Genomic DNA, 24,341 nt, shown 5'->3' on the forward strand with positions numbered 1-24,341 from the left:
CAACGAAAAAAAATTGTCACGGACATTCGCTGCTTTGAAAGTTAAAAAAATGGGTGCCAGCTCATGAGTGAAGGACATTCTCTTCGCGTGGGAAGGATGTTACAGCTTTCTGGGCGCAATTTCGGAGTTCTCCCGAAGAAAACATTCTGTCACAACTTATGTAAGCCAAGCAAAACACGAATGCATGCCTTCGCGCTGTTTCGTGAAAAAGGGAAATGTGCAAACATTTCAGAACATAGCTTCGTTTCAACTTTATTGTTCTTATCAGTCAATTCGTTTTGTCGTTGCAATTCCCATTTCTCATGAGTGTCTTGCTTATAACCGTTTCGTCGAACAGGCGAGCTGGCTAATCCCGTTAAGATCGTCTCCGGATGAAGAAGCAGAAGTCAATTTCGAACCACGTACGTTACGGCGATGTCAGTATGCTCCGAAAGAAGGCGTTGTGCATATGCAAATCTGACGCGATTATAGATTAACAAAAGCGGAGTAACGAAAAAAGCAGACTTCTCGTGCTTGCAAAGAAAGAAGGGGAGAGCGTCGTAGCCCCGCGAAAAAAGATGATTTCAGTCACGTTATTTACAGTGCACAAATTCCGATTGTTAGCGCGGGGACGACCAACATCTTCTGCTTAGCTGCTTCTTCTACGATAAAGGCCGACACCCGTTGAACCGTCTCCGCTCTTTCCATTCTTGAGTCTTCTTTCTTTTATATTTTTGAGGCGACGCCACTCTGCCGCGTTATTTCTTCCTCCTGCTTATATGTTGCTGTGTTTATTTTTTGTTTTCTTCTTGCTTTTTTTTTTTTTTTTTTTTTTTGCCTTACCCGTAAACAATCGCGTATCCTTGCTTTGTTTGGCTTAGTTTTTACTCCCTTTCCTTCGCTTCGGCGCTTACCACCCCCGGTTTGTCTGCGCTCCGTTTCAAACATCGCGTGCAACGCTGGGAAAGCTACTGAAGTAGTGCGCATGAAAAAACACACAAAATTGTGTTACTCCGCGAGATTTCGTGGACGAGCGGTACAAGGCGCTGCTCTGGCGATGCCGGCGATGCCGACATCTCGGTGGCGGTGGTTCGAATCCACTTAGGGCGCAAAGGGTTTTTTTTTTTGTTTTTTTTCCTCGACCGATTTTTTGTGCAAGATTGTGCGTATTGCGGAGGTGCATATTTCAATTCCTCTTTTCTTGTTGATTTTTATTTATAAGAAGGTAGACTAGGGGCTGGTGTTCCGCTCGAACTTGCGCCGGCCTCGTCAAAACGGAAGAACGGTCGATATCCAGGGCGTCTCTATTTAAAGCCGTTTATTTACATGGTAGCGTGAAAATCAGAGAGTACCTTTCGAGTGTGGTGGACGGTCCTTTATATAACGAATATTGTGATTAGGGGACCGCACTGCCATTGTTCAGACGGCTTGGCATTCCCTCACGTGATGTGACTTCATGGAAGTTTCCTTCAGAGTCAGAATACTCGCCGGTGTATGGAAGAAGTCATCCAGACGGCAGTATCTCGGTGCTCTGGTGCCGGCGCCCCCATGAAGCGGGAGTGATTCACAATAGACGCGTACACAACACACGGCACTCGAGATCAGGATCGAGTGTTGTTTCCTTTTCGAGGAAAGCAGGGGCCTCGGAATACAGGCACGGGCATGTGCGTCGTTTACTTAGCCGACCAAGGTTAAGGTGCCTCAGGCAGACGGAGCCGACCATGGTTACGGTCCCGCAGGCAGAAGAACCCAGACGCTTCGGAATGCAATCACGGGCACCGCCTGCTGTAAGGTCCCGCAAGCAGACGGAGCCGTATACGCACGATTCATCACCGACACAGTTCCTTCTTGAGGCTTGTTTCACTTTGACGCCATAAGGCCGACTTCAACACCAGAAAAAACAGGTGGCAGTTCACAACACTGTCCGCGTGCTCGGAACTTTCACGTTGCGAGGTCTTCGCTTCGGGGACGCCACCTTGCCAGACACTCCGGTGTCGTTACTGACCGTCGATCTCCAGGACCTCACGGACCGACGTCTCCGGGAAACACGTTCTTGAACTCGCGTACACGTTGGCGATCACCTGCTTGCACTTTTGCGAGATCTTCACACAACGAATCTTCGAAAATATTCGAGCAGGAAAAGAAAGCTTCCCGCGTAAGACGCCATCTTCACGAAACCGGCGAGGCAGGGGCTGCCGCACATCCCGAAAACCCGAGGCGAGTGCGAGTGCCGCGCGAACGAAAACGGAAAATAATTTGGAGTAGTTTACATTATCTTTTCCTTCTTATTGAAAAAGAATCGGTGTTCCCTCGAAATCATAACGCCACTATTAGTTACTAGCTACAAAGATGTACACTTTTCGATTTTTTTTTTTTTTTCAGGGGCCGCACTATTTTGTGGAGCGAACGTAGTCGCGGTCGGCTGTGCAAACCGGCGCGCTAGCTTTGACTACGTTGCACGCTATGTTTGAAACGGAGTCCGGGCATTATAGGCCCGGGCATTTTGAGGGCCGTCTGCGACTTTGCTGTTGTTGTTGTTTTCTTCCGCTGTCGTCTGCGATAACCTCCTATTTTCGCCTTCGATTGAGTTTCTAATCCAAAATCGTCATACGTGCTTTTTGATACTTATTAAATATATTAAGAAGTGTAAGCTCGTTACCCATTTTTATTCGAATTTTATTTGTGTACTCCGGCCGGCACGTCTGCTACGGGTCATCGTTTGTTGATCAACCGGCCGCATTCAAGAACAAGTTTGTGCGATGTGGTGCCTACCATTGCAAGAACAAGTTTGTGCGATGTGGTGGAAAATCTTTCTTCTGCTTCCTACGTCAACCTACGGACACCTACGTCAACAAGTACTTGAATGCACTTTTAAACTGCTTCGTCAAGCGAGCGAACGAACAACCCGCCAAAGTCACTGGAAAAAGAAATTCGAAAGCAAAACAAGGTTACTCACTGCTAGCACATATAGAAGATTGCTGCCTGCGACCAAAACATTTCTGCGACTCTTTTACCGAGCAGTGTTAGCTGCACTACGTTATTTATTTCCCCTGTTTTGTTTTTAGTTCGTACCTACGCCACGAAAGCAAATAAAGAAATGTACAACAAGCAGCTGAAAAAAAAAAAAAAAAGGGACGCTTTTTTTTTTTTTTATTAGTTTCGTCTGTTGCTTCCGCTTTGTTTGTCGTGAACTCAACACCGGTGGCGACCATCAGCTATTCATTTGCTGCTTTCCATTTTTCTTTCTTTTTTTTTCTATAAGCGCCGCAACGAGCTTCGTCGTTGAAATAATTTTTTTGCTAGCTTCTTTGTTTTATTCGCCGTTGTTCGCTTCTCTTTCCCGTTTCTTCTTATTTTCGTCGGGAATGGCGACACCATTTTTTCTGCAAAGTTCGGTAAGTGTTTGCACGTTCATTTTCATCCTTACTTTTTTCTTTTGTTTTTATGCTCCAGCAGCTCGTGCCCTTGCTCTGGTAATATAAACACGTCGTTTTTGCATGTTTTAACGATTACGACGTAGTTCGTGTAGCTAAACGCCTTTTTTCCGCTTCCCTGACGCGTTTCAAACGCGTGTGATCCCCCGAGAGGCGTCTGAGACCGCTAAATAAACTGCTCTATCTTTGTTTATGCGCGCGTTGTTATTCGATTGTCGTTGCAGTTGCGATCAGTGGGTTCCACTTTGCAAGCGAACTGACCGTAATAAATTGTTTCTGCTGTTAGGGTGACGATACGGGGCTTGTAAAGCTCGAGGACGTCGCGGAGCCTATACTTTTCCATTGCGACGACTGCTTCCGTAGACTCCGAGTCCGCTAGAGGCGCCACTGTCACGTTCGCCGCCGCTCCTATGTGTTTTCGGAGGAGTTTCCAGTATTGGCGAAGCTATATCGTATTTGGTTGCGCTTTTTGCACTCCCAGGAGACCTGGAAGAGGGAAGTGACGTCAGCGACTAGAGCAAATGCAGATTGGATGTTGACAGAAGAAAACAAAATCAACATCCAATCTGCATTTGCTGCGTTGTTGACGTCACTTCCCTCTCCCTAGTCTCCTGGGAGTGCAAAAAGTGCAACATAGCCCCCCTGAGCGACGCTGTCGGCCTTGTTGATTTGATCGTAAAAAGCTTCGGAGCTGTCGTAGGATTCTGTCGTAACCTGCGCAAAGGTTACGACAATTTCGTTTCGAGAGCACGGGTTTTCTCTCAAATTTGTCGTACGCACTTTTTTCGTCGTGAATTCGCTTTGAGAATCCGGCCTCAGAGCTGGTTTTGTCAGTGCTGCCGTGGTTGCCGACTTGCCGTGGCAGCCGTGGTCCCGTGGTGCAGCGTGCGTGCAGCCCTTGCACATCTCAAACGGCCACGTTGTCACAGGTCGTAAACCGTCGACGCGCCACCAAGTGGCAACGCTCGTAACCACAACATTCACGCCGTAGCCTTTCCCGACCGGCACAAGTGACGTCACGAATGCGCCCAATATCCCAAGACGCATCGCGCTCTCCGATGGCCGATTTTTGAGCGCGCGCCCAATCGGGCCCATCAGGGTGAAAAATATAGCCATCCGTTCAAAATACAAACGCGCGATTATGATTTATGAATATCATTGATCATATTGAACCTATTTCTGACCATAATAGGTGTATTTCAAGTTTCGCTTCAGTATCCCTTTAAAGCTAACGGTAACTGCTCGAGTTTTTCTTTCCATATTGGTTTATCATTTTAACCTAGCTTATTATGGTTTCTAAAAATATGAACATTAACGCACTCAATTTAGTTAATTGCAATTCTTTTTACCATTTCTTCTTTTTTTTTTACACTTTTAGTAGTCCCCATTCGGCTTGAGGAGTGCTGTGTATGCGCGATTACCGGAAGTGGCCTTGAGTGGGACTACTGGTTATGATTTCACTGTGGGTCCTGCAATCCGGAGACGGCCATCTTACCAGGGGGGTAAAGATGGGTGAGGAGGAGTGGCAAATCAACACCACCTAGAGCAAAGGCCGCAGCGCTCGGAGTTGTGACGCCACAGATTCACGACGAGTGGGCCGACCTGAGAGGAAAGCTTCTCCGCAACACACCCTCTCTTTTTCTTTTTCTTATGAGTGTTTTCCCGAGGACGACAAGCGGCGCATGCTCCGGCCTTTTTTTTTTTTTTTTTTTTTTTTTGTTTTTAGCTTTTTCCGAGCCCAGGGCGCCAGGGCCCTCCCGGGGCAGTTGCGCAGTGACAATTTTTTCCTCCTTTGCGCACCGCGGCTTGCACAAGCCTCGCGGCGGGAGTACGCGAATTGTTCTAACCGTCTCTTTTGTCTTTTGCGTTTGGTGTGCTTGGCGGTTTTTAACGCGTGGTGGTTGTGAAGTTACGGGCGGCTTTCGAGCTAGCCATGCCTCATAAATGCTGTGTCCCTGGGTGCCATGGGAACTATGAAACGTCGTCGAAAAAAGTGTCTGTGCTGTTTTTAGTTCCCGGAGGATTTTAGTTCCCGGAGGACTGCGAAAAGTATGGGTGCGGGCGATTCGTCGAAAAAAAACTGGTTCTATCGACGCATAGCAGAGTGAGAACTCTCATATCTTTTCACTTTTTTTTTTTTCGAAATATTGAATTTATTTTGTTGAATTTTACACTGACGTGGCAGTGAAGGCGGCAAGCACAAGCTAGCTCTCGATTTTAATTTTAGAAACGTATCTTTGTAGCGCAAGCTCCCGTTTTAAAAACCACGTTCAGGAGCCTGTAGCCTTTTCTCTATCTCCCCCTCTTGTTCCTACATCTGTGGCGCATATTATTAAAGGAATCAATGAAATCGTCGAGATCTCGAAATCTGAAGGAAATTTTAACATGGACGCCGAACAAAGGAACACGACTCAGAGACGACTTTCAAGAACCAGTGACTTCTGCAGAGGACGATTCCAATGTGCATTTTTTGTGCAGTCTTTTTGACTGGCTGGATGCCTGGCTTGACGTATGGGAGAGCGAGAACGTAACCTTACCAGTGGCACGGTAACCAAGGAGACGCACGGAGCACTCCGTCAAACAACCCGTGCATTTGTAGAGATCGCCGAATACTGCTTCACTGAACTCGGGCTGAACTATGTCCTGCTGGGAAGGATGCAGACTGATAGCTTGGAAGACTGTTTCGGGAAGTACAGGCAGCTGGCTGGCTCGCAATATCACATATCTATAAGGCAGCGACCCACCCAGTTTTAGTCTACGTGGCAGGGTACGCAGTTTATGCCGCTTTGAAAAAGCCGAAATGTCAAAAATGCAGGGCGGCGCTTACTAAAGAAGATAAGACGGCAACAGTTTTACTTGCGCACGAGAACTACTCTCTTCTCAAGAAATTGGATCGAGGGGGCTCTTTTATCCAACTATGTTCGCCGTTAATGCCGTGACACACAATTACGTTGTTGCTCAAGAACTCTCCAAGCAGGCAAAGTTTCTAAAAGTTCCGATCCAGCGTCAGTTCGTCACCGAGTTTAGAATGGAACTGCTAGAATCGAACCAACGAGATTTCTGACTTTGACGCATGTGAAGAAAGACACACAAGTGAGCTCGTGCTGAAGAACTTGTTCTGGTGCAGCACGAACATTGTGCTGAAAAACTATTGTGGAAGGGTGAACGAAAAGGTTATAAGGCTAGCTAATTCCAAGTCAATGAAAAGAAAATGTGAAATCTTAAAATCTAAATAATTATTTTATATTCATTGCAACAGTTTTCATAGCATTGTTATTGCGAAGTGGCATTAAAGTTTACATGCCGTACATGTGCTGTGTCTTAGTGTCTCGAAAGCTACAGAGTGGCATCTAAGTTACTTGTGTTTGAATTGTGTCAAGATGGATACAAGAAGAAAGTATGGATACACGAGGATATACAATTTGAAGATTTCAAAGGTGAGAGAACTTATATTCACAAGCATCTATTCGTAGTGTGAATGAACGCGGGTAGATGTGTGCACGAAGCTTCCACAGCTGCATGTGTCCCTTACTGAAAATTATGCTTTAATTTTGCCTGCACTCGGTTAAATCAAAACTTGTGCACTTCGATTTCGGCGGCGTCTTTCCCTCTGTTTTGTGTCTTTTCTGCGTTTACTGTTTCGCCTTCGTGTCTCAGTCTCGGATTACTTACTTTATGATGAACATTCCCCAGTTCGCTTGCAGATGTTTTTATTATCATATTTTTACTTCTGGTAAAAAGTACATTTCAACTCTTTGCATCTTTTCGTGCTCCAAAAGTCCACATATTTTTATTAATATTTTCATTAGCTTCGCATACGAATTCATTAACCACACATGTCTTATCAAACTGGATTGTTGCTGTTATGCATTTTGGCGGGTCCCATCACTTACAATAACAATTCAGGGAATTTATTTTTTGTTTGTTTGTGTCTTCTCACTCCTAGAAATAATTAAAGCACCCAAGATGTGGATGCATAAAACGAAAACCCATCTCTCCCAAAACGTCGTTATCCTTGTTCTTGCGTATCATAACTATAATGGCACGTCCTAATATGCTGCCCATGTAACAAATTATGTCTCCCAGTCATATAGATATTTATAAATCCTGTTTGACCAATTAACAAACGTTTAGGTCAATAAAAAATGCCATCTACGTCGGTAAATCTATGCGCGACGCCTTCAGTGCAGCACTTTTACGCGGCGCTCGCCAGACGACTCGTGTGACGTCACCGAAGGAGCGCTGCGGCCTTCAGCTCTAGGTGGTGTTGGGCAAATCCCGTGCGCCGACATCCTGGGTCCCGAGTGAAAGACCGCGAAACAGAGCGACAGAACACGAGAGAAAGAAACCAACGTTGCCAGCTGAAGGACGGCAGTCGCAATGCTAATCGCGAGGACTGAAAACTCTTATCAATATAGACAGTGATAATTTAACGTTGTAAACTAAATTCTGAGCTATTCTAACGCTTATAAAAAGCAGTATACTTCTTCTGTTGAAATCTCGGAAATCTGGTGGTTGCTCGGTTTCGTATTCCTGGGGCGCGGCCAGGCGCGGCCACCCGCGAAGTCGGTTATCTGGTTTAGTTTAGTTTTGACGGGAGGCCGTACACGTGCGCGCTATGCAAAAAGAAAGCTTCGAAAGGAACGCGAATATCTTTCCACCGGTAAGTTCGTGGATTATTGAAGTTCATGACACTGCTCTAATGATATAATTATGTTCGTGAAATCGTAGGCAGGTTGGTAACCATGTGTAGAACCCCGAAGGTCTGCCTGCAAGCTCCGCCGCTTGCGGAAGCCAGAATGCATGGGAAAATGGCGGACCTTTTCCTCTACAGTTAGTATGTATGATCTCCAAGGACGTTTAAACCGTTTAAACAGACAGGACCCGGCATGACGTCAGCCTGAGTGAAGCCGGAAGATGCGTTTAATCCCAGACTGCCTTGCGCACCCGTTCCGAGGCCGTGGGGCGCACCGGCGGTTCGTCTGCTTTCTAATCTGCTCCGGCGTGTGCTTCACGAGGCTAGCTTTCGATGCTGTCGGCGTCCGCCGTGGGCGTCCACGATGCAAATGCTTTGCAGCGTGAGTGTTTATACTTAGTTCCACGTTATGTGCGAGCGAAGTCAGAACTGGAAGCGCGAGCCCGTTCTGTGCGCTCCTGGCTTGCATGCGCGCTCGTGCGATCTGCTGCTGCTGTTTATTAAAAAATGCGTTGCGCACCGCCGAGTCCTTCACGGTGCGTCGTCTAGAGCGTCTCAATTCTAGTCACTTGCTTTCTGCTGGGCAACCAGGCGTTCGTTTATAATATAAAAGTCTCCCGTTAAGCGCTGTTTCAAATAACAGTGGGTGCCGCCATTACTTTCGGTGCACACACTCGCGTTGCCACGGAAATGTCTTGGCAACGCGGTTGTTTGCACCGAAATTAATGGCGGCGCCCACTCACTAGGCTTCCCATTGGTCAAGAAATGCTCGTTGCGGCTCGTGGCCACGCCTACTTCCGTTACACTTCGCTCCATGCATTGGGGATAGGGACGCCACCTCCTGCCCATTATAACCTCCTTGATGATCTCTATGCATCTTACCCAGTGTACATAGCGCTGCTGGCACTGCTCCGAAACTTCGCTGTTTCTGGCGGCTTCGTTTGCTCGTTTGATAAAATTAGTGATAAAAACGTCAGTGCAACCGAAATGTTCTGCACGTTTGGATTAGAAGACGGAATTACAGGCGGCCTCGCTGCCGCTGAAGCTCAATCAAATCAACAAAATTTATAAAACAACGTGCGCGACGTGCTCGAAAAATGAAACCGAAAGAAGATGATTTGGGGGGGCGAAAGCTTTCTCCCGTCTGCCTGGAGAAGGAGAAAAACGTTTCATTCCTCCCTGTTTCTCGTGTCCGCTTGGGGGCGCTTCAGTAGAAGGGAGGAGGACGCGCCGTTGCTACCTTTTTCCTCCATTTTTTCTTAGAGTGTAGAGCGCAGCGTTTGAGGAGGAAAGGTTACGGAGAGGAGGGTATGCCCCTCCTCCTCTCCCTCCCTTCCTCCTCCCTCGTGACGTCACTCGTGACCCTAGTGACGTCACTCGTGAAGGCCTTGTGAAGGTCGTGACCTTCGCGACTGACCTTTGTGACGTCCCTCGTGACCCTCGTGGCGTCACACGTCATTATGGGAGACGTCCCATAATGCAACGCGCGGTTACGCCGACGGCGATGGTGACGTTGCTCAAGCCGGAAACGGGCGCCTGAGAGCTGCGCTCTAAAACTGGCCTGTGAAATACAGCTTTGACGAAAAGTTTAGATTGCTACATGCAGGCGTCGAATTTTACGGTCCATTTTAGATCGAGAGAGAAGACCCGAACTCAAAAAGGAAGCGAATGACTGTCGTTGCGTGCTGTACAAGACGCGGTTGCAGAATAATTTTTTGCTGGGTTGCGTCTATGGTTGGGCTTATGTGGTTGTCCGTGATATTATTTGCTTGTTGAAACCCTTTAGAATACACGCTATGTATACCTGAGAGTTAATTAGTACCCCAATTTCATGACTCCACCCTTCAATGCTTGAAGCTGTGGGATTCCTCTAGTACAATATGCTCAAGTTTTCATATATTTGTTTTCTATTATCGGCATTGTTATTCAGTTTCACTTCAAAACTTATGTGGCACCAATATTCTAGTGCAATTTTTTTTCCAGCGTTATGGTAAAAATTTTACTAAGAAACTGAACCAAAGTTTTCTTCAATTTATATATGTGGTGCTTGCTCCTGCACGTAAACAGTGTTGTGGACGATTAACCATATTGAAGTCTGCAAAGTGCAAAAAAAAAAAAGTCTAATTAGCCGAACTAACATTACAGGTGTCAAGTGCAGTTGAAGCCTCGATAGTGTTATTTTAGCTGTTGTATGCGTGTGGTAAAGCAGACGTAGGTATTCATTTGAAGCTTGTGTCGTGGTGCAAGAGAGGCATTTTGCTCACATATATTTCTCCGAGATAGGTCTATTAAAGCTCATGAATAAGATATCTGAAAAATAAAGTAATTTCTTACGTAGGTGACACACCTGAACTACGTTGAATTACATTTTTTTTCTACTAGAAAGCTCGAGAACCGAAGTGGATGTCCACGAATATCAGTGTTGGCGGTAACGCGTTACAAGTAACGGCGTTACTGGTAACGCGCTACTTATTTCCGGTAACGTGCTCGTTGCTTTTTCAAGACAGTAACGGGTAACGTATTTACGTTACATATTTCGAATAACGTGTAACGGGAGCTACGTTACTTGTTACTTTTCTTCCGAAAACTTAAAAAGTTAGACCAATTTTGTGTGTGTGTGTTTGTGTGTGTATGTGTGTGTGTGCGTGTTTCTAGGCACTATGCCATGTGAATTTCTGAGTTTTTTTGCGTTTTTCTTTTTTTGTTAGTATTTAAGTGAAACCGTAAGAAATATAAAGTAACTACGTTCAGAGTCTGCATGGACATAATATTTCTTAAAATATGGCGCGTATGCATGCCTGTAACGTCAAAACAGTAAACCGTGTTCATTCATAATTTAAAAAAAGTAGCGCAAAAGTAACGTGCGTTACTTTTTATCGGCAACGGTAACAGTAACGCGTTCCTTTTATCTTGAAGTAACGTAGGACTGTAACGCGTTATTTTTACTTGCAAGAACCAGGTAACGAGTTTTGTCACTTTTTTCGGTAACGCCTACAACACTGACGAATATACATACAGTGCGCAGGCGAGCTGGGGGGAATTTATCATTTATGGGTCCTATGGCGTAGCGGATCTGTATATAGGGAAGATGGTTCAATCAAATCATTTAGCTGAGTTAAAGACGTGTTTGTCCCTGTTTATTTTTTCTACCTCTGGGAAAATATTTTTCTCCGCTTGCTCCAGTTAAGGGTTAAACTCATAATAAACTAAGTCCACTATTTGCAGCGATAACTACACAGTATTACGGCTTAAACAAACCACACATATCTGTCTCGAGAAATCATGATAACCGCATTTTCGCTTTCTTTTCTTTTTTTTTTTTTTTAACAATTATGAATGTTCTGATAATAATCTTGCAAAGAAATATATTTTGTTTCAATAATTGCTTACAGCTGACAGTTTATCTAATAAAACCAGTTTGGACTGTCAAACGTCGTTCATACAATAGTTCCTCCACGCTCAGCCTTTTTTTTTTTTTTTTTTTCGTTATTTGCGTTTGATTGCTTTCTGTGCAGTAAAATATATTTCCGAGTCGAAATGTTGTTTATGGACAGACGATTAGCTCAGTACGCGCGTTCTCGTTCACTAAAATTCGTTTGTACGACGGCAAATCTACGCGCGATTTGCTCACTTCCATACTGTACCGCGGCGTCCGTCGGCCAACGTCCGTGACGTCATCGGAGGAGCACCACGGCCTTGTCAAGCGGAGAGAATAAGAGTTGAGGGTGGTGGGGAGAGGGAAGACGAGGTCGTGCACTTTGCGCACTTTGCGGCAAGGCCGGCAGAAAAGCATCCGCAAAGATCGCTGGGTCAGCCTCCTAGGGACTTTCCTTACATCTGGCGACTTTCGAACTTGCGTAGGGAAACAAGTTCGCCGATTGTTTATGCAAAACGGAACGTTCCATAAAAAATGTAAATTTACTCTAGATTTTCATGCGATTTTTTAATGTCTTGAAACATAAAACGCGTTCCTAAAGTTCTAAATTTTTATTTTCTGTTTAGCTTTTTTTTTTTTGTGAACTTCTTCTAGGGAGTAACCACCCCCAGAAAGTTGCTGGCGTCACGAAAAGCGATGCATGGAGCAATCTTCGATGGCGGCCGAGGCGATGTAGCGTCGCTTGGGGGCGGCGAACTTTCCTCGGAATGGAGTCGAGCGCTCCATTTCGCTCGAAGACCAAGCTCCTCGTCGCTTTCCTGGGCATGGCCAGCGTCGCATTCCTGCTCTACCAAGACTACTGCCAGCTCCCATTCACCACCCCGGGGACCGCTACGCTTCGCCGCAGCCACCGACCCCCCGCCCCCGACTTCAACATCACCGCCAACGCCGCAGCAGCGACAACCACGCAGGTCAGAAGCATCGACAGTTTTCGGCTGAACACAACGACGCGACGGGACCACGCGCACGAAGCGTCGAGCGAGCGCCGAGAAGTCGTCGACGTCATGCTCGTGTTCACGCGGGCCCGGGAATTTCGGAACCTGCGCGAAAAGTTTTCCATTTGCTTGACCTCGATGTTTCGGCGCAGTAGTGCACCCTTGCACCTGCATATCGTCACGGACGCCCCGAGTCAAGAAGTCGCCAAGCAAGTGCTCGTGGACGCTTCGGTGGGGTGTGCGGTGAGCATCACGGTAAGTCCAATCTACTTCTTCGCAAAAAACAAACAAAGCAAGAGCAAGCGGCAGAAGGCCACTTCTCCCCCGCTCCAAACGAGACCCCCCTCCCTCCCTCGCGTCGGTCGCGGGGTCCCGGGAGAAACGTTGCGCGGTGGTTTGGGAGGTCCCGCCCGCGCAAAGCGGCTTGGCAAGTTGAACAACTTTTATGCGATGCGTTTTCCCCCTTCTCGGCCGCAGGTCGTGCGCCTTTTAATCCTTCGCTTCGGTTCGTTTTTGTGTTGGCTCTACGTCCTGTCGGGTTTGGCGTTTTCTGGCGCAAACGTTGGCTGCAGGCCTTCAAGGTGCAAGGTTATGGCCGGACCCAGACGAGGTCCTATATCAGTCTCCAATTTTTACTGCCGTTTTTTTTTTTTTTTTTTTTTTTTTTTTTGCACTTTGGTTATGCGGCATGTCTAGAGTAAGCCCCACATTCCACGTCGACTGTTGTTCCAAGACAGACCAGATGGTTTTGCTTAGATTGTTCTTTGTTACGACATGCGAATAAACTTCGAGCGTAGGAGGCAAACCTGTCGGTTACAACACGAAATCTGAGCATTTTTCTTCACGCGCTGTTGATTGTGTCATTCCTCTACAGATTGTGCCCAGGCTGCTTCTGAAAATGTCCCCTCCTGATTTTCTATTTATTTCCCCTTCGTATGCATTTTTCCAATTTTTGCAAATCCACAGGTCTGCATGCACGTGCTTGTCACTTTGGAGAGCGAGCAAAGCGTATGTCATATGCACAATTGCTGCAGGCCTTCAGTGTGCGAGGTTATGCCAGACCCAGACGAGGTTCGATTTCTAGTTTCCAGTTTTATGAGCGTTTTTTTTTTTTTTAGTGCACCTTTGCTATGCGGCTTGTCTAGTGTCCAAGCCCCACATTCCACGTTGGCTGTTGTTTGCAGTAGCTGCCACTATAATAGCGAAATCCTATACGGTCTGTGACTAGTATATACAGACCATATGGTATTGCTTAGATTGTTCCGTGTTACGACAGGCAAAGCAACTTTGAGCTTAGGAGGCGAGCCTGTCAGTTACAACAGGACATCTGAGCATTTTTCCTTGCGTGCTGCTGATTCTTCATTCCTCTACAAATTTTGCCCAGTCTGCTTCTGAAAATGGCCCCTCCTGTTTTTTTATTTATTTCTCCTTCATGTGCATTTTTCCAATTTTTGCAAATCCACAGGCCGGCATGCACATGTTTGTCACTTCAGAGAGTGAGCAAAGCCTATGTCATATGCACAATTGCTGAATATGGTGTTGGCCAGCAGTTATTTTCTCCAACGGACCATAACCCCAGAGCAACGAACAGGAGGTGCCTCAGCCAGTTGCTAACCAATATGGCTGATGGCCAAGAAGGGTAGCTTTTGGCAGGCCAAGTCACTGAATGATTGGGCACAAGCAGTGCATCGCAGTTCGGCAAGGCACTCGGACTTTCAAGCTCGAGATCGAGTCCAAGGATTGTGGCCGTGGACTGTCTCAGAGTTGCATAAATTTTGTATAAGATGGCAGTACCTGTCTAAACAAATTTAATCGCCCAGCTGGTGCAGGGAATATTCACTCAACTCAAAATGGTCCAGCAAAGGAAGATATATTTCCTCCAATCACCTTCGGTGTGGTAAAAGCCTCGATTCATGACATAAGCACTGTGTGTGGTTACTTGCACTGTAGTCCGTTAGAAAACAAACGAGCCATTCATCATTGTCATTTATTTTCCTTCAGAACCCATAAGGGGTATTACACAAGAGAGTGGGCATACATATACATATTTATATAACAATAAATTCAGATAGACATTTATTTCACCCAAAATGTCCTACATGATCATCAAAAGTTTGATAAAAATATTGGCCTGTCATGCCAGGCAGCGTCAATGGGAAGGAAGTAAATAATATTCTGAACCGACTAGTTTCTGAAAGGCAGTGACTATTTCGACGTCCAGCGTCAAAATATCATAGAAATTATTTCGACGTCTTTGACGTAAGTTCCGTAAAAGATCAAAATTGTGGGTTTATTATTTCTACGTCCTTCTTCAATGCAGCCGTCGCCAACAAAATCGGCCATCACACTGGTAGCCATTTTGTGGTTTCGTTTTCTTTAGTTTCTGATGGTGTTGGCGGTGTTATGTTGGCGTTTTGACAGATTCATCTGTTGCGTGCCTAAGAAGTTTCGGTCCTCGTTGGCAGTGGAAATGTCTCGTTTAGCGTGTGGGACTGGCTCGACAGTTCATAGGGTTGGACATGACTCGCACGGCGGCGATGTTCTGAGCGTTCCGAGTTTGCAGCTCACCTCGGCATGCGTCTCACTTCAAATTTTGATTCTAAAACAAAGGCGAGTTGGATATCCCTCTGTCTTGCCTGCACATAACAAATGTAAGTGCCTACACTATGTAGCACTGTGAAATTTGACACACTTTTTGTGCCTTTATATCGTACGAGTGTGTCTTCTTACAGTTGCAGCATGGGTTGCAGGCTCGCTTTGCAACTGGCTGCCGCCCTGTCTTAATTGTTTCGTGAGTTTGTTTTTTAGTTTAGATTTTCTATTTGGTTTGTGTATAACGAGCGGGCTAACTATGAAAAGTTTGGGATGTTAAATAAAAGGTTGTCAATGTAAACATTGCCTCCTTGATGTTTCTTGACAAGGAAAGGTTCTGGCACAGTAGTATGAAATACACACATTTTCCAATCAACTGCAAATTTTATGACACAACAATCAGCTCCTTTGTCTATATAAATCGCTTGAAATAAATCATGAAAAGCAGCGGTGCACCATTTTGTAATGTTTGGCACGACCAAGGAAGCATTATGTGCGGCCTAATAGCTGATGTACTTTGAGAAGTTTTTATTTTTGCTTTCCACATCACTTAATAGGTCATGAAAACAGCAGTCGACTGAATAACTTTTGTTTTCGGAAAATGTGTGTTGAACCACGACGCTGACTGCAAGCAAGATATTTTTTTGACCGCCCCCTTCGTTTGCTCCCCATTCCTGACTCAAAGCTCCAAAATTATAAGTTTGAGACATCAAAATAATGACAACAATATTTTAGTGGGGGATGTCACAATGTTTTTGAAGACATTTTCGCGTCTTCAGGATGTGGCATCACGGACGGCAAAATAATATGAAAAATTATTTTGAAAGTGGACGTCGAAATAATCACTACCTTTCTGAATGGCTGTCTCGGGCAGTAAACTCATGGTTAGCCTTCTATGGTAATAACTCTTTAATATGCCATCTAAGTGAGACAACAATGCCTAAATTTTCCAATGCACGAGCACTCGGAATTGTGACCCACTATAGAGTCTGTGAAAATAATGTTCCAAACTTCAGTTCTTTTTTCAATGTTTGCTGCTACCACCGTTTTCTTGAGAAGCTCCCAGAGTTGAAAATTTGCAATCGGCCAAACGATTAGGCTTGTTTCACGGCATACGTAATGTGAATGCAAATGGTCTTTGTTGTTTTTATATTATGATTGCAAATGGGAATGGCTGCCAATACATACAACTAGCATTATTGTTATTATTATATGATCACTCTTGTCTGATGTAGAGGGCATTCTTAAACTAATGCTGTCTCTGGCACATTATCAAGCTGCTACTTCACTTTGCTTGCATTCTGCGCTCAGTGAAGTGACTGGATGTTAAAGCAGGCACAGTGACTGTCGGTAATGTGCACACAAACGCAAAAACGTCCAAATAATAAACTGACTGGTGAGAACATCGCACAAGACAGCAGAACCGCGAACACAGATGTGTTTCCTTAACACTTTAGTGCACATACCATGACCACAACGTTAGGACCGCACTGAATGGGGACGTCACGTGAATACTCCCTATTACAAGAGGAGGGTAGGTTAGTTGCAGAGCAAACCATTTTTTATAGGCATGCTTACAGCTCGTGTCGAGATTGCAGATAGGCTTTCTTGACATTAACAAATTTACTATACTCTGCGACAACTCTTTTTGGCAATGCAGTGGAAGGCGCAGGCACGCATTCCCCCTCCCATTTTGAGCGCTGAATAAAGCTGTGCGCGGGCTCTCCTCCTCTCCCCGGAAATGCCAAGAAAAGTTGTTGCGGAGTATACACCTTTCCAAAAGACACTCGACCCCAGGGGCAACAAACCGTTTTCGAGACCAGTCACTGAGTCTGAGGCTAGACTCTCACCGGCTTCCCTCCTAACCCTAACCGAGGGGACTGTGATTTCAACAGGCGCAGCCTGCGTAGGCGTAGTTTCAAACGCTGCTGGCGGCTAAATTCTCGTATTTTCCCGCTATATTTTGTGTTTCATGGTGTATGTATGTTCCCGAAAACATTGAGAAAGCATTTTGCCACATTTGAAAAACAAAAAAAGCAAAAAAAAAAAAAGCTGTCAACTATTTTTGTTGGGTACGCGCGCGACAGAACAAATGCGACTGGAATGTTTAGTTCTAGTTATTTGTTTTTTTCTTAGGATAAGTTTTGACGGCGCCGCGGGATTCGCCGCATGTGAAACGACAAAGCGCTTTGCTGTCGAAAATAAATTGCAACAGAAGAGGGCCGAAAGGCATGCATTTTTCACGCTCACAAATAACGTGTTTACCGATGGACAGGACACGGATATACAATTCAGGAAGTGTTAACATCCGAACAATATATCGTACGTACCACACGATGCAGCATTATCCGAAAAGAATTTATATGAGAAAGATCTCAAATAACACAGTCACAGTCGACGACAGTCACATCTTAACGATCGGACAGAATCCGAGATGACTTCGTTTTGGGGCACATTTTGGGGAGAGCTTCCTTCTTTCACAACCGCACCAAGGAAAAGAAACAAACGCGACTGACCCGTTTCTCACCCCAACCCGGACAACTATTTTCGGAGATGACTGAGGATTCTACGCGGATTATCTCTGGGAGGGGGGAGAACAGTGTTCGCAAAATCGCGTCGAGGGTCGTTCGACGTCCTTCACCTTCTTCGTTTCCCGTGAATGTCGAGCAGAAAAGCTTGAATGGCAGGCACTTACCAGCCTTCTTTCTCACAATGGAAGATAACACAAAAAGGGTACGCAGCACGCATAAAAAAAGATTAAGTGGAAACTTTCAAGAGGGGCGAGAAAACGTCAAATGCAAAACCGCAAAAACGTAGTTAGCGAACCACGCTGAGCGGGTCTTCACAGTCCCAGAGAGTGGCAGAAAATTTCTAGCTGATAGAGGGCGCGAGAGTCGCACCAGCCGCATCAGCATCAGCAACATGGCGGCGGCCTAGGAGCGTTTTTTGGAAAGGTGTATAGCTGTGGTAGTAGATGCGCAAAAAGGTGCTTTCACACTCAATGTTTTATAGGGACGTTGAACCGAAATTTGGATTTTGCATAATAAGGTTGCAGAAGCGTCGAACGGGACGTTATGAACTCCGAGACATCACTCGTACATCAATATCCCAAATGGATGGCCGTATATTTGGAAAAGAAGGGTGCAATCAAAAGAGTATTGTGATCTCACTATTCTCTTCGAGCAGTTAAAAATGAGGGGAAATGGCCTCGCTTCTCTGCTTCTCAATTGGGGTCACCTGCTCGTGGGGACGAAGCGAAGAGGAGAGGGAATAAGAATTGGCGACATCACACGTCTCGTCAGCCTCTACGGCAGTGCTCAATTGCGTACTTCTTTCCCGAAAATATGGCCATTTGTTAAAGATATCGCTGTATGAATGATGTTTTTAGGTTTTGCAGCGTCCCGCCTATCGCTCCAGCCTTGTTTTGTGAGCTCTAAATTTAGTTTCAGCATCCCTTTAAGTGATCATAGCTATGTGTCCTTACATTTAAACCTAGAATCTGTAAATAATTCCTCCCCGACATTCCAGTGACTATGTATCTCATGAAATAAAAGTAACTTGACGTGGCTTGAATGTTACAATCACTTGCAAGATAAGAATGGCAGGGAGGTCATTCGGTCAATTGCCTCGTCTCCGGCACAAGTATCCTACCTTCAGCAACGCTTCAGCGTCCCGTTAGCTTTGAGCGTGCCCATGCAGCCAAAGCACAGCGCAAGGCGATGAGCGAGTGATAGGGGCCAGGCACCCTGGCATTCTCCTCCCGTCAGTGACTGTAGGCTAATTTTCTTAACATTTTCACTTTGGAGATGCCGAGGTGCAGAGAGACGGTTTGCGAGAATCGAGCGGTCACTCTGCTTTCTCACAGACGCATCTAAAGCCATATATTATGGGGGAGGGTTTTCCACTAGAGAAAAGAAAAAGGAGCGGTGCTTCCAGACATTGTAGCAGCTGTTGCATCTATGCCTCGCAGGTGGAATTCTTTGACGTGAACGACGTCTTGGAACCCTTCCGGGATCTGGTCAGCTACATGCACCTCCACTTCAGCCCCAAGTCGGGCTTCTACAGCAACGCCCTCTTCTTCCTCTCGCTGGGACTGCACCGTGTCCTGTCCCTCCGCCGCCTCATCCTCCTCGACATCGACCTCCGGCTCGAGTCGGACGTGTGGCTCCTCCATCGCCACTTCGCCCTCTTCCCCGAAACTGCCCTCGTGGGCATGGCGCACGAGCAGCAGCCCACGTACCTCCACCTCTTCCACGAGCACCGCAAGAGGCACCCAGAAACCCGGTGCAGCCTGCCTCTGCCACAGGGCAACCCGGGCTTCAATAGTGGTGTGCTGTTGCTGGACCTGCACCGCATGGCCTTGTCCTCTGCGTTCAGGAACCTGTCAAGTCGCGAGGGCGTCGAGTACCTCACATCCAAGTACAGATTTCAAGGACATCTGGGGGATCAGGACTTCTACACGGTGCTCTCGTGCGAGCGGCCCGAGCTTGTGTATGCACTGCCGTGCACGTGGAACCGGCAGCTCTGCCAGTGGTGGAAAGAGCACGGTTATGCGCACGTGTTCGACGACTACCACCGGTGCGAGGGCAGGGTAGACATCTACCACGGTAACTGCAACACGTCGATGCCCACTGCCGCGTCCGGCAGCTGACAAGGGAACAGCCCTCTCCTCGCGGCTGCTTGCGGGTAAACGACGGACATTCTTGTTATTGTTTGTTTTTTTCAAAGTATGTTTTATAGAGCCTTGCCTGGTTTGCTTGGTTTTATGTTTTCGTGGTGTGCGCTATGATCTCTTTGACGTTTGCCCAGTTTGAAAAATTGGAAGGTTTTGCGTGTTTTCAGTCCCTATTTAAACCCTTCAGCTGTTGTGTTGTTTCACTGTGGGGTGCTTGTGGCGCTTGTCGCAAACCTTGTTTCTGAAGTGTTACCCCTTTTGCTTGCCTCCCAAGGCGGTGGGATCCGCTGACTAGCGGTTTATTTTACGGTGCATTTTATTTTGAAACATCGCCGGCTGCTGCTTTTGTCCGGTTTTTTAGGTGAAAATGATAGTCTGAATGCGAACTGGTGGGCCTGCCTTATGGAGCAGGAAGTGCCACAAATCCTCTTTTTTATTCGCACCTATCCTAGCAATTATGCGTTTAGTGTCAATGCTGCCATTTCGTCCAGCAGGTTCTGTCAGTTCTTCTCCAGTTTTTTCACCTGCCAAGTGCTCCTTCACAACAATTCACAACCTCGGAGCTGCCATTGACTTTTGAACCCTTTCATACCTCTGAATCGTAATGGCATGGAAAACTCTGAAACACAACCGATTGTGCAAGAGAAGTCACAATTTGGAGTTCTTTACATGCCAAACCAGCACAGGGCATCTGGCACATCCCAGCAGATGACTGAGGATTAATTTCGATCACCTGAGGATCTTTTGATGTGTAACTGAAAGCTCGGTAACATGGCGCCTTTTCCACAATATGCCTCTCAGATTGCGGGCACCTTGGCCGGGATTCGAACCCGCCACCCAAGGATCCACAGTTCAGCGCTTTGCCTCCGAAGCACTGAGGTGGCTGCTGGAAAAGTGGTTGGGTAGACGATGCAAGACAAAGTTTACTACAAGTAGAGTAAGCTCTATTGTTTTTTTTTGCCACTCGTGGCAGTGTATACCACACACACAATTTCTGTCAACAGTTCGTTCCTGCATTTACTTTTCTTTTTCATTTGTTTGTGCATTTGAATTTTAAGCTTTGCATTTTCAGGCAAATGTGTTTTAATTTCATCTGCAGCCGATGCATTGCACTCCTCATGTCGGGCCCATAGTGGCACTATCTGACCTGTTTTGGGGATTTTGGTTTGGTTTATATGTCCGCAAATCGCACATATGCAGTTACATTTACCGAAATTTACATTTACATTTATCAAAATCGCCTCAAACAGCAGACGTCTCTGCAACAGTTCTTATTCTTCCTTCAATGCTCATCAGGCACCAAGCAAAATCTAAAAATTAGTAATGTAATTTTTATTGTGAGGACTTGCACCATTTTGAAACCGTATTGTTAATTTATTTTTTTTTTATTTATTTACATTTTATGCAGGCATTGCTTGTGCTGATGCTGCTCGATGCTCTTGTTCGAGAACTTTGAAGTAATGTCTCTTGAGAAGAAAGAAATTGTTTTCTTTCATCTTCTGTGACCTCCATTATCCCGCTTGCGAGCTAAGCCTTAACTGTATTGGATCTCGTTATGCAACAGACCTGCTTTTTGAAGGTGAATCTGCTGCAAATGCTGTGCTTTTCTTTTACAAGAGCAAAGTCACAACTCTTGGAAAGTACATCACCTTGCTTCCAATAGGCATTTTCCAAATTACCCAAGCACAAAGGAGAATTCTGGGGACGTTGATATATGTGCTGCACGGACTCGCATTTATTAGTATAAAAGATTCAAAGTAAATCACCAAAATGAGGCATTGATGAATGCACATACAAATTTCAATTCGTTTTAAGTCTGCTTTAGAACAGTTAGTACTGCAGATGCCAGCATGTGCAACACACATAACTACACTTTTAGCATGTTTCTTGGTGCTTTGATATCCATAATGGTATGGTATCTGTCACAATACCTATGTCAGTGCAGTGGATGAGGTGTGTTTCTATATCTTTTTGTATAACCGCTTTCAAGACTGGGAGTTATTCTTATGCTTAATTGTTGCATGTTTTATTTCTGACTAAATCAAAAAGATGTTGAATACTTCAGGTTTTTCTTCTTTTTTTTTATTATGCACATCTCTACAATTTTTAGCAATCATAATGGCATTTTCTCTTTAGTTTACTTGTATTTCATGACACATAAGATTATGCAGCTGAAAGTTTATTAAGTTTATATTTTAAGACACTACCTGGCACCTCCTAATTGGTTACATGTCAACATATATCAGTCCTCTTGAAACAACCACTGCAGCTTAGCATTGCTTTTGGCATTGGCACTTCCCACAGAAAGAATAAAACACTGAAATGGATGAAAGACATACACTAGCAGTTCTTTCAAAAGAAAGAACTGTGACTGTCTGTCCATCCATCCATTTCAGTGTTTTATTTTTTCTATATGAACTATATTTTATCCAAAGAGCTCTGCTATGTGTGGCATTGGCAGTTTTCATGATGAATGCCATTAAATGGTAAGCACCTAAATGGTGTGCATGTGTAGAAAGCAAACCCTGCCTGCCATAGGAATTGGTTTTTCTGCCATTTTGTTAATATTGTTTTTTGTTGGTTTCTATTTCTGTTACTTCATGGCAGATGCAATGTCGTCAATAGCTTGCAATCCGTGTTTCATTGTTTTAATTTATATTCGTTTTTGTTTTCTTTGCACTCAATTATTCTGGTGTTTTCTGCTAAAAGCACCTCTACCATATTTTTCTGTGTAAATAGTGTTTTAGGGATTATGCAACACCACGAAAGAGATCTTGCACTACACAGAATCACGTCAGTCAAAATTTTGATATTTTAGCGTAATAGTAACCTTCAAGGGAACTATCTCATATTACATGGTCTCATAGGCAGTTGCAGAGGCATCTGCCAAAATCCTTCACACTAGTACTAGTTATAAGTGTTCATGTCTACTTATTTTCTTGGAAATCTCAACCCAATAACTTTGCTAAAATATTAGTTAATTCTACAAATCGAAGCCAAGAGATAAAGTTGGACATGCATTCCATGTTTTCAACAAAGCACACTAAAACCAAGACTTTTTGGGGACCTTTAAGTACAAAGGCCACACTATAGTGAGCTGCTGCAAGCACTTTGCATTTGTGTGTGCAACATGTGCATATGTGATGCTGTCCCAGTGTACCATATCTGTACAAAGCAGTTTTTCTTTTTTTTTTTTTTTCACATTGCAACCAACATTTTTTCACTTGCTGCCATGTCACAACCTTTATGTGTTGTGAACCTGAAGTGTATATGTGCTGTGCCAATTGCATTTATGATGTACTACCAATGTTTCTTTTGATGCTATTCAGAATTTGCTGAACAGGTTTTTTGATAGAAAGCAACATCTTCATTTGAGGCTACTCCATAAGAGGTACTGGATGGTCCCCAGCAGAGATATTTTTAGTTTACAAGTTCCTCCACTTTTATTGTCCTAATAGGTTCTTAAACGTCAATGCAGAGTTTATAGCATAGTGTATATTTTTTTAATGTGCTTGTGTTCCTACTTTGAAAAACTTCTTCTGAGAATCTGCAACAACAATGCATAGAGCTGCTTCAGAGAACACTTCACTCCCTTCCACGTATTGCACGCATGATAGCATAAGTTTTTGGCCAAACTATTCTGGGTTGCCTGATGCCTCAATCAATAATCCGGTTATCAGCTTACAGACAAAACCATCCAGTTGAGACTAGTCAAACCCGTATATACGACCGATAACATCCATGTGTCAAACATCTGTTGCCCAAATTTTGAAACCTCAGTAATTTTACGTCAGAGTTGAGGCCAGATATTGAATCCTTGAAGAGGCTGAAGAAATGCAGCAAACGACTTAGCACAGCACGCCAGCGAGAAGCTTTGGTGTTCGTGCGTGCGATATGTGAAACAGAGTACAGGTGCTTATTTGCGCTGTGAAATCCGGACCTTAGCATCACTGCTCACTGTGGTAGTAGCACTATGCTTATTTGATTGCAGGATCATAGGTAATATATGTGCAGGTCTATATAGTGTATATATAGTTGTACGACGTTTTATATGTTTTGTACATTTGTATGAGCCAACAGCCTTTACTGTGCCATTTATAAAGCAGATTCTTTAAACGAGAGTATTTTGTAGAAAAGAGATGTACAGGCGCTATTTTATAATCATTCTGACTTTTCTTAAAATAAAATATTTCTGCCTTTAGCCCCTCACTTTTCTTGGGTATGTGCCAATAGGTACGTGAAACTCGCACGTCAGACCGCGGCAACCGTTCTCCCGCATGGCGCAACACCTAGGTGGCAAGGCCCTACTTCTAGAATTTCTGCATCACGTTTAGGAGGCCTGCGCGGAGTACGGATTGGACATGAATTAGACGTCAATGTTCAGCTGGGGCCCGTGTCTTCACTGATTGAACCCGAGTTTCAGCCGAACGCAGACGTCAGATTCGTGTCCAATCTGTGCCCCGCGCTGGCATCCTGTAGGTGATGTAGAACTGTCGCAGTACGGCCTTGTTATCGTGACTACGTCGGCTAAAGTGAACTGAACAATAGTAACTGTAAACTGACCTGTTCAAAGCGCCCTATGGAATCCACGAGC

General features: G+C 45.1%; 1 protein-coding gene across 1 annotated transcript; it reads left to right on the forward strand.

Moving 5' to 3' along the window:
* Positions 1 to 12,144: 12,144 nt before the first annotated feature.
* On the forward strand, positions 12,145 to 23,948 carry LOC8042558 (xyloside xylosyltransferase 1). The gene is made up of 2 exons (XM_002415591.5): positions 12,145 to 12,735; positions 19,043 to 23,948. Exons 1-2 carry the CDS (start codon positions 12,253 to 12,255, stop codon positions 19,721 to 19,723), a joined length of 1,164 nt encoding a protein of 387 aa, XP_002415636.4. The 5' UTR covers positions 12,145 to 12,252; the 3' UTR covers positions 19,724 to 23,948.
* Positions 23,949 to 24,341: the final 393 nt, after the last annotated feature.

The sequence above is a fragment of the Ixodes scapularis genome, unplaced genomic scaffold, assembly GCF_016920785.2.
Source record: "Ixodes scapularis isolate PalLabHiFi unplaced genomic scaffold, ASM1692078v2 PGA_scaffold1__304_contigs__length_218370807, whole genome shotgun sequence".
Taxonomy (NCBI): Eukaryota; Metazoa; Arthropoda; class Arachnida; order Ixodida; family Ixodidae; genus Ixodes; species Ixodes scapularis.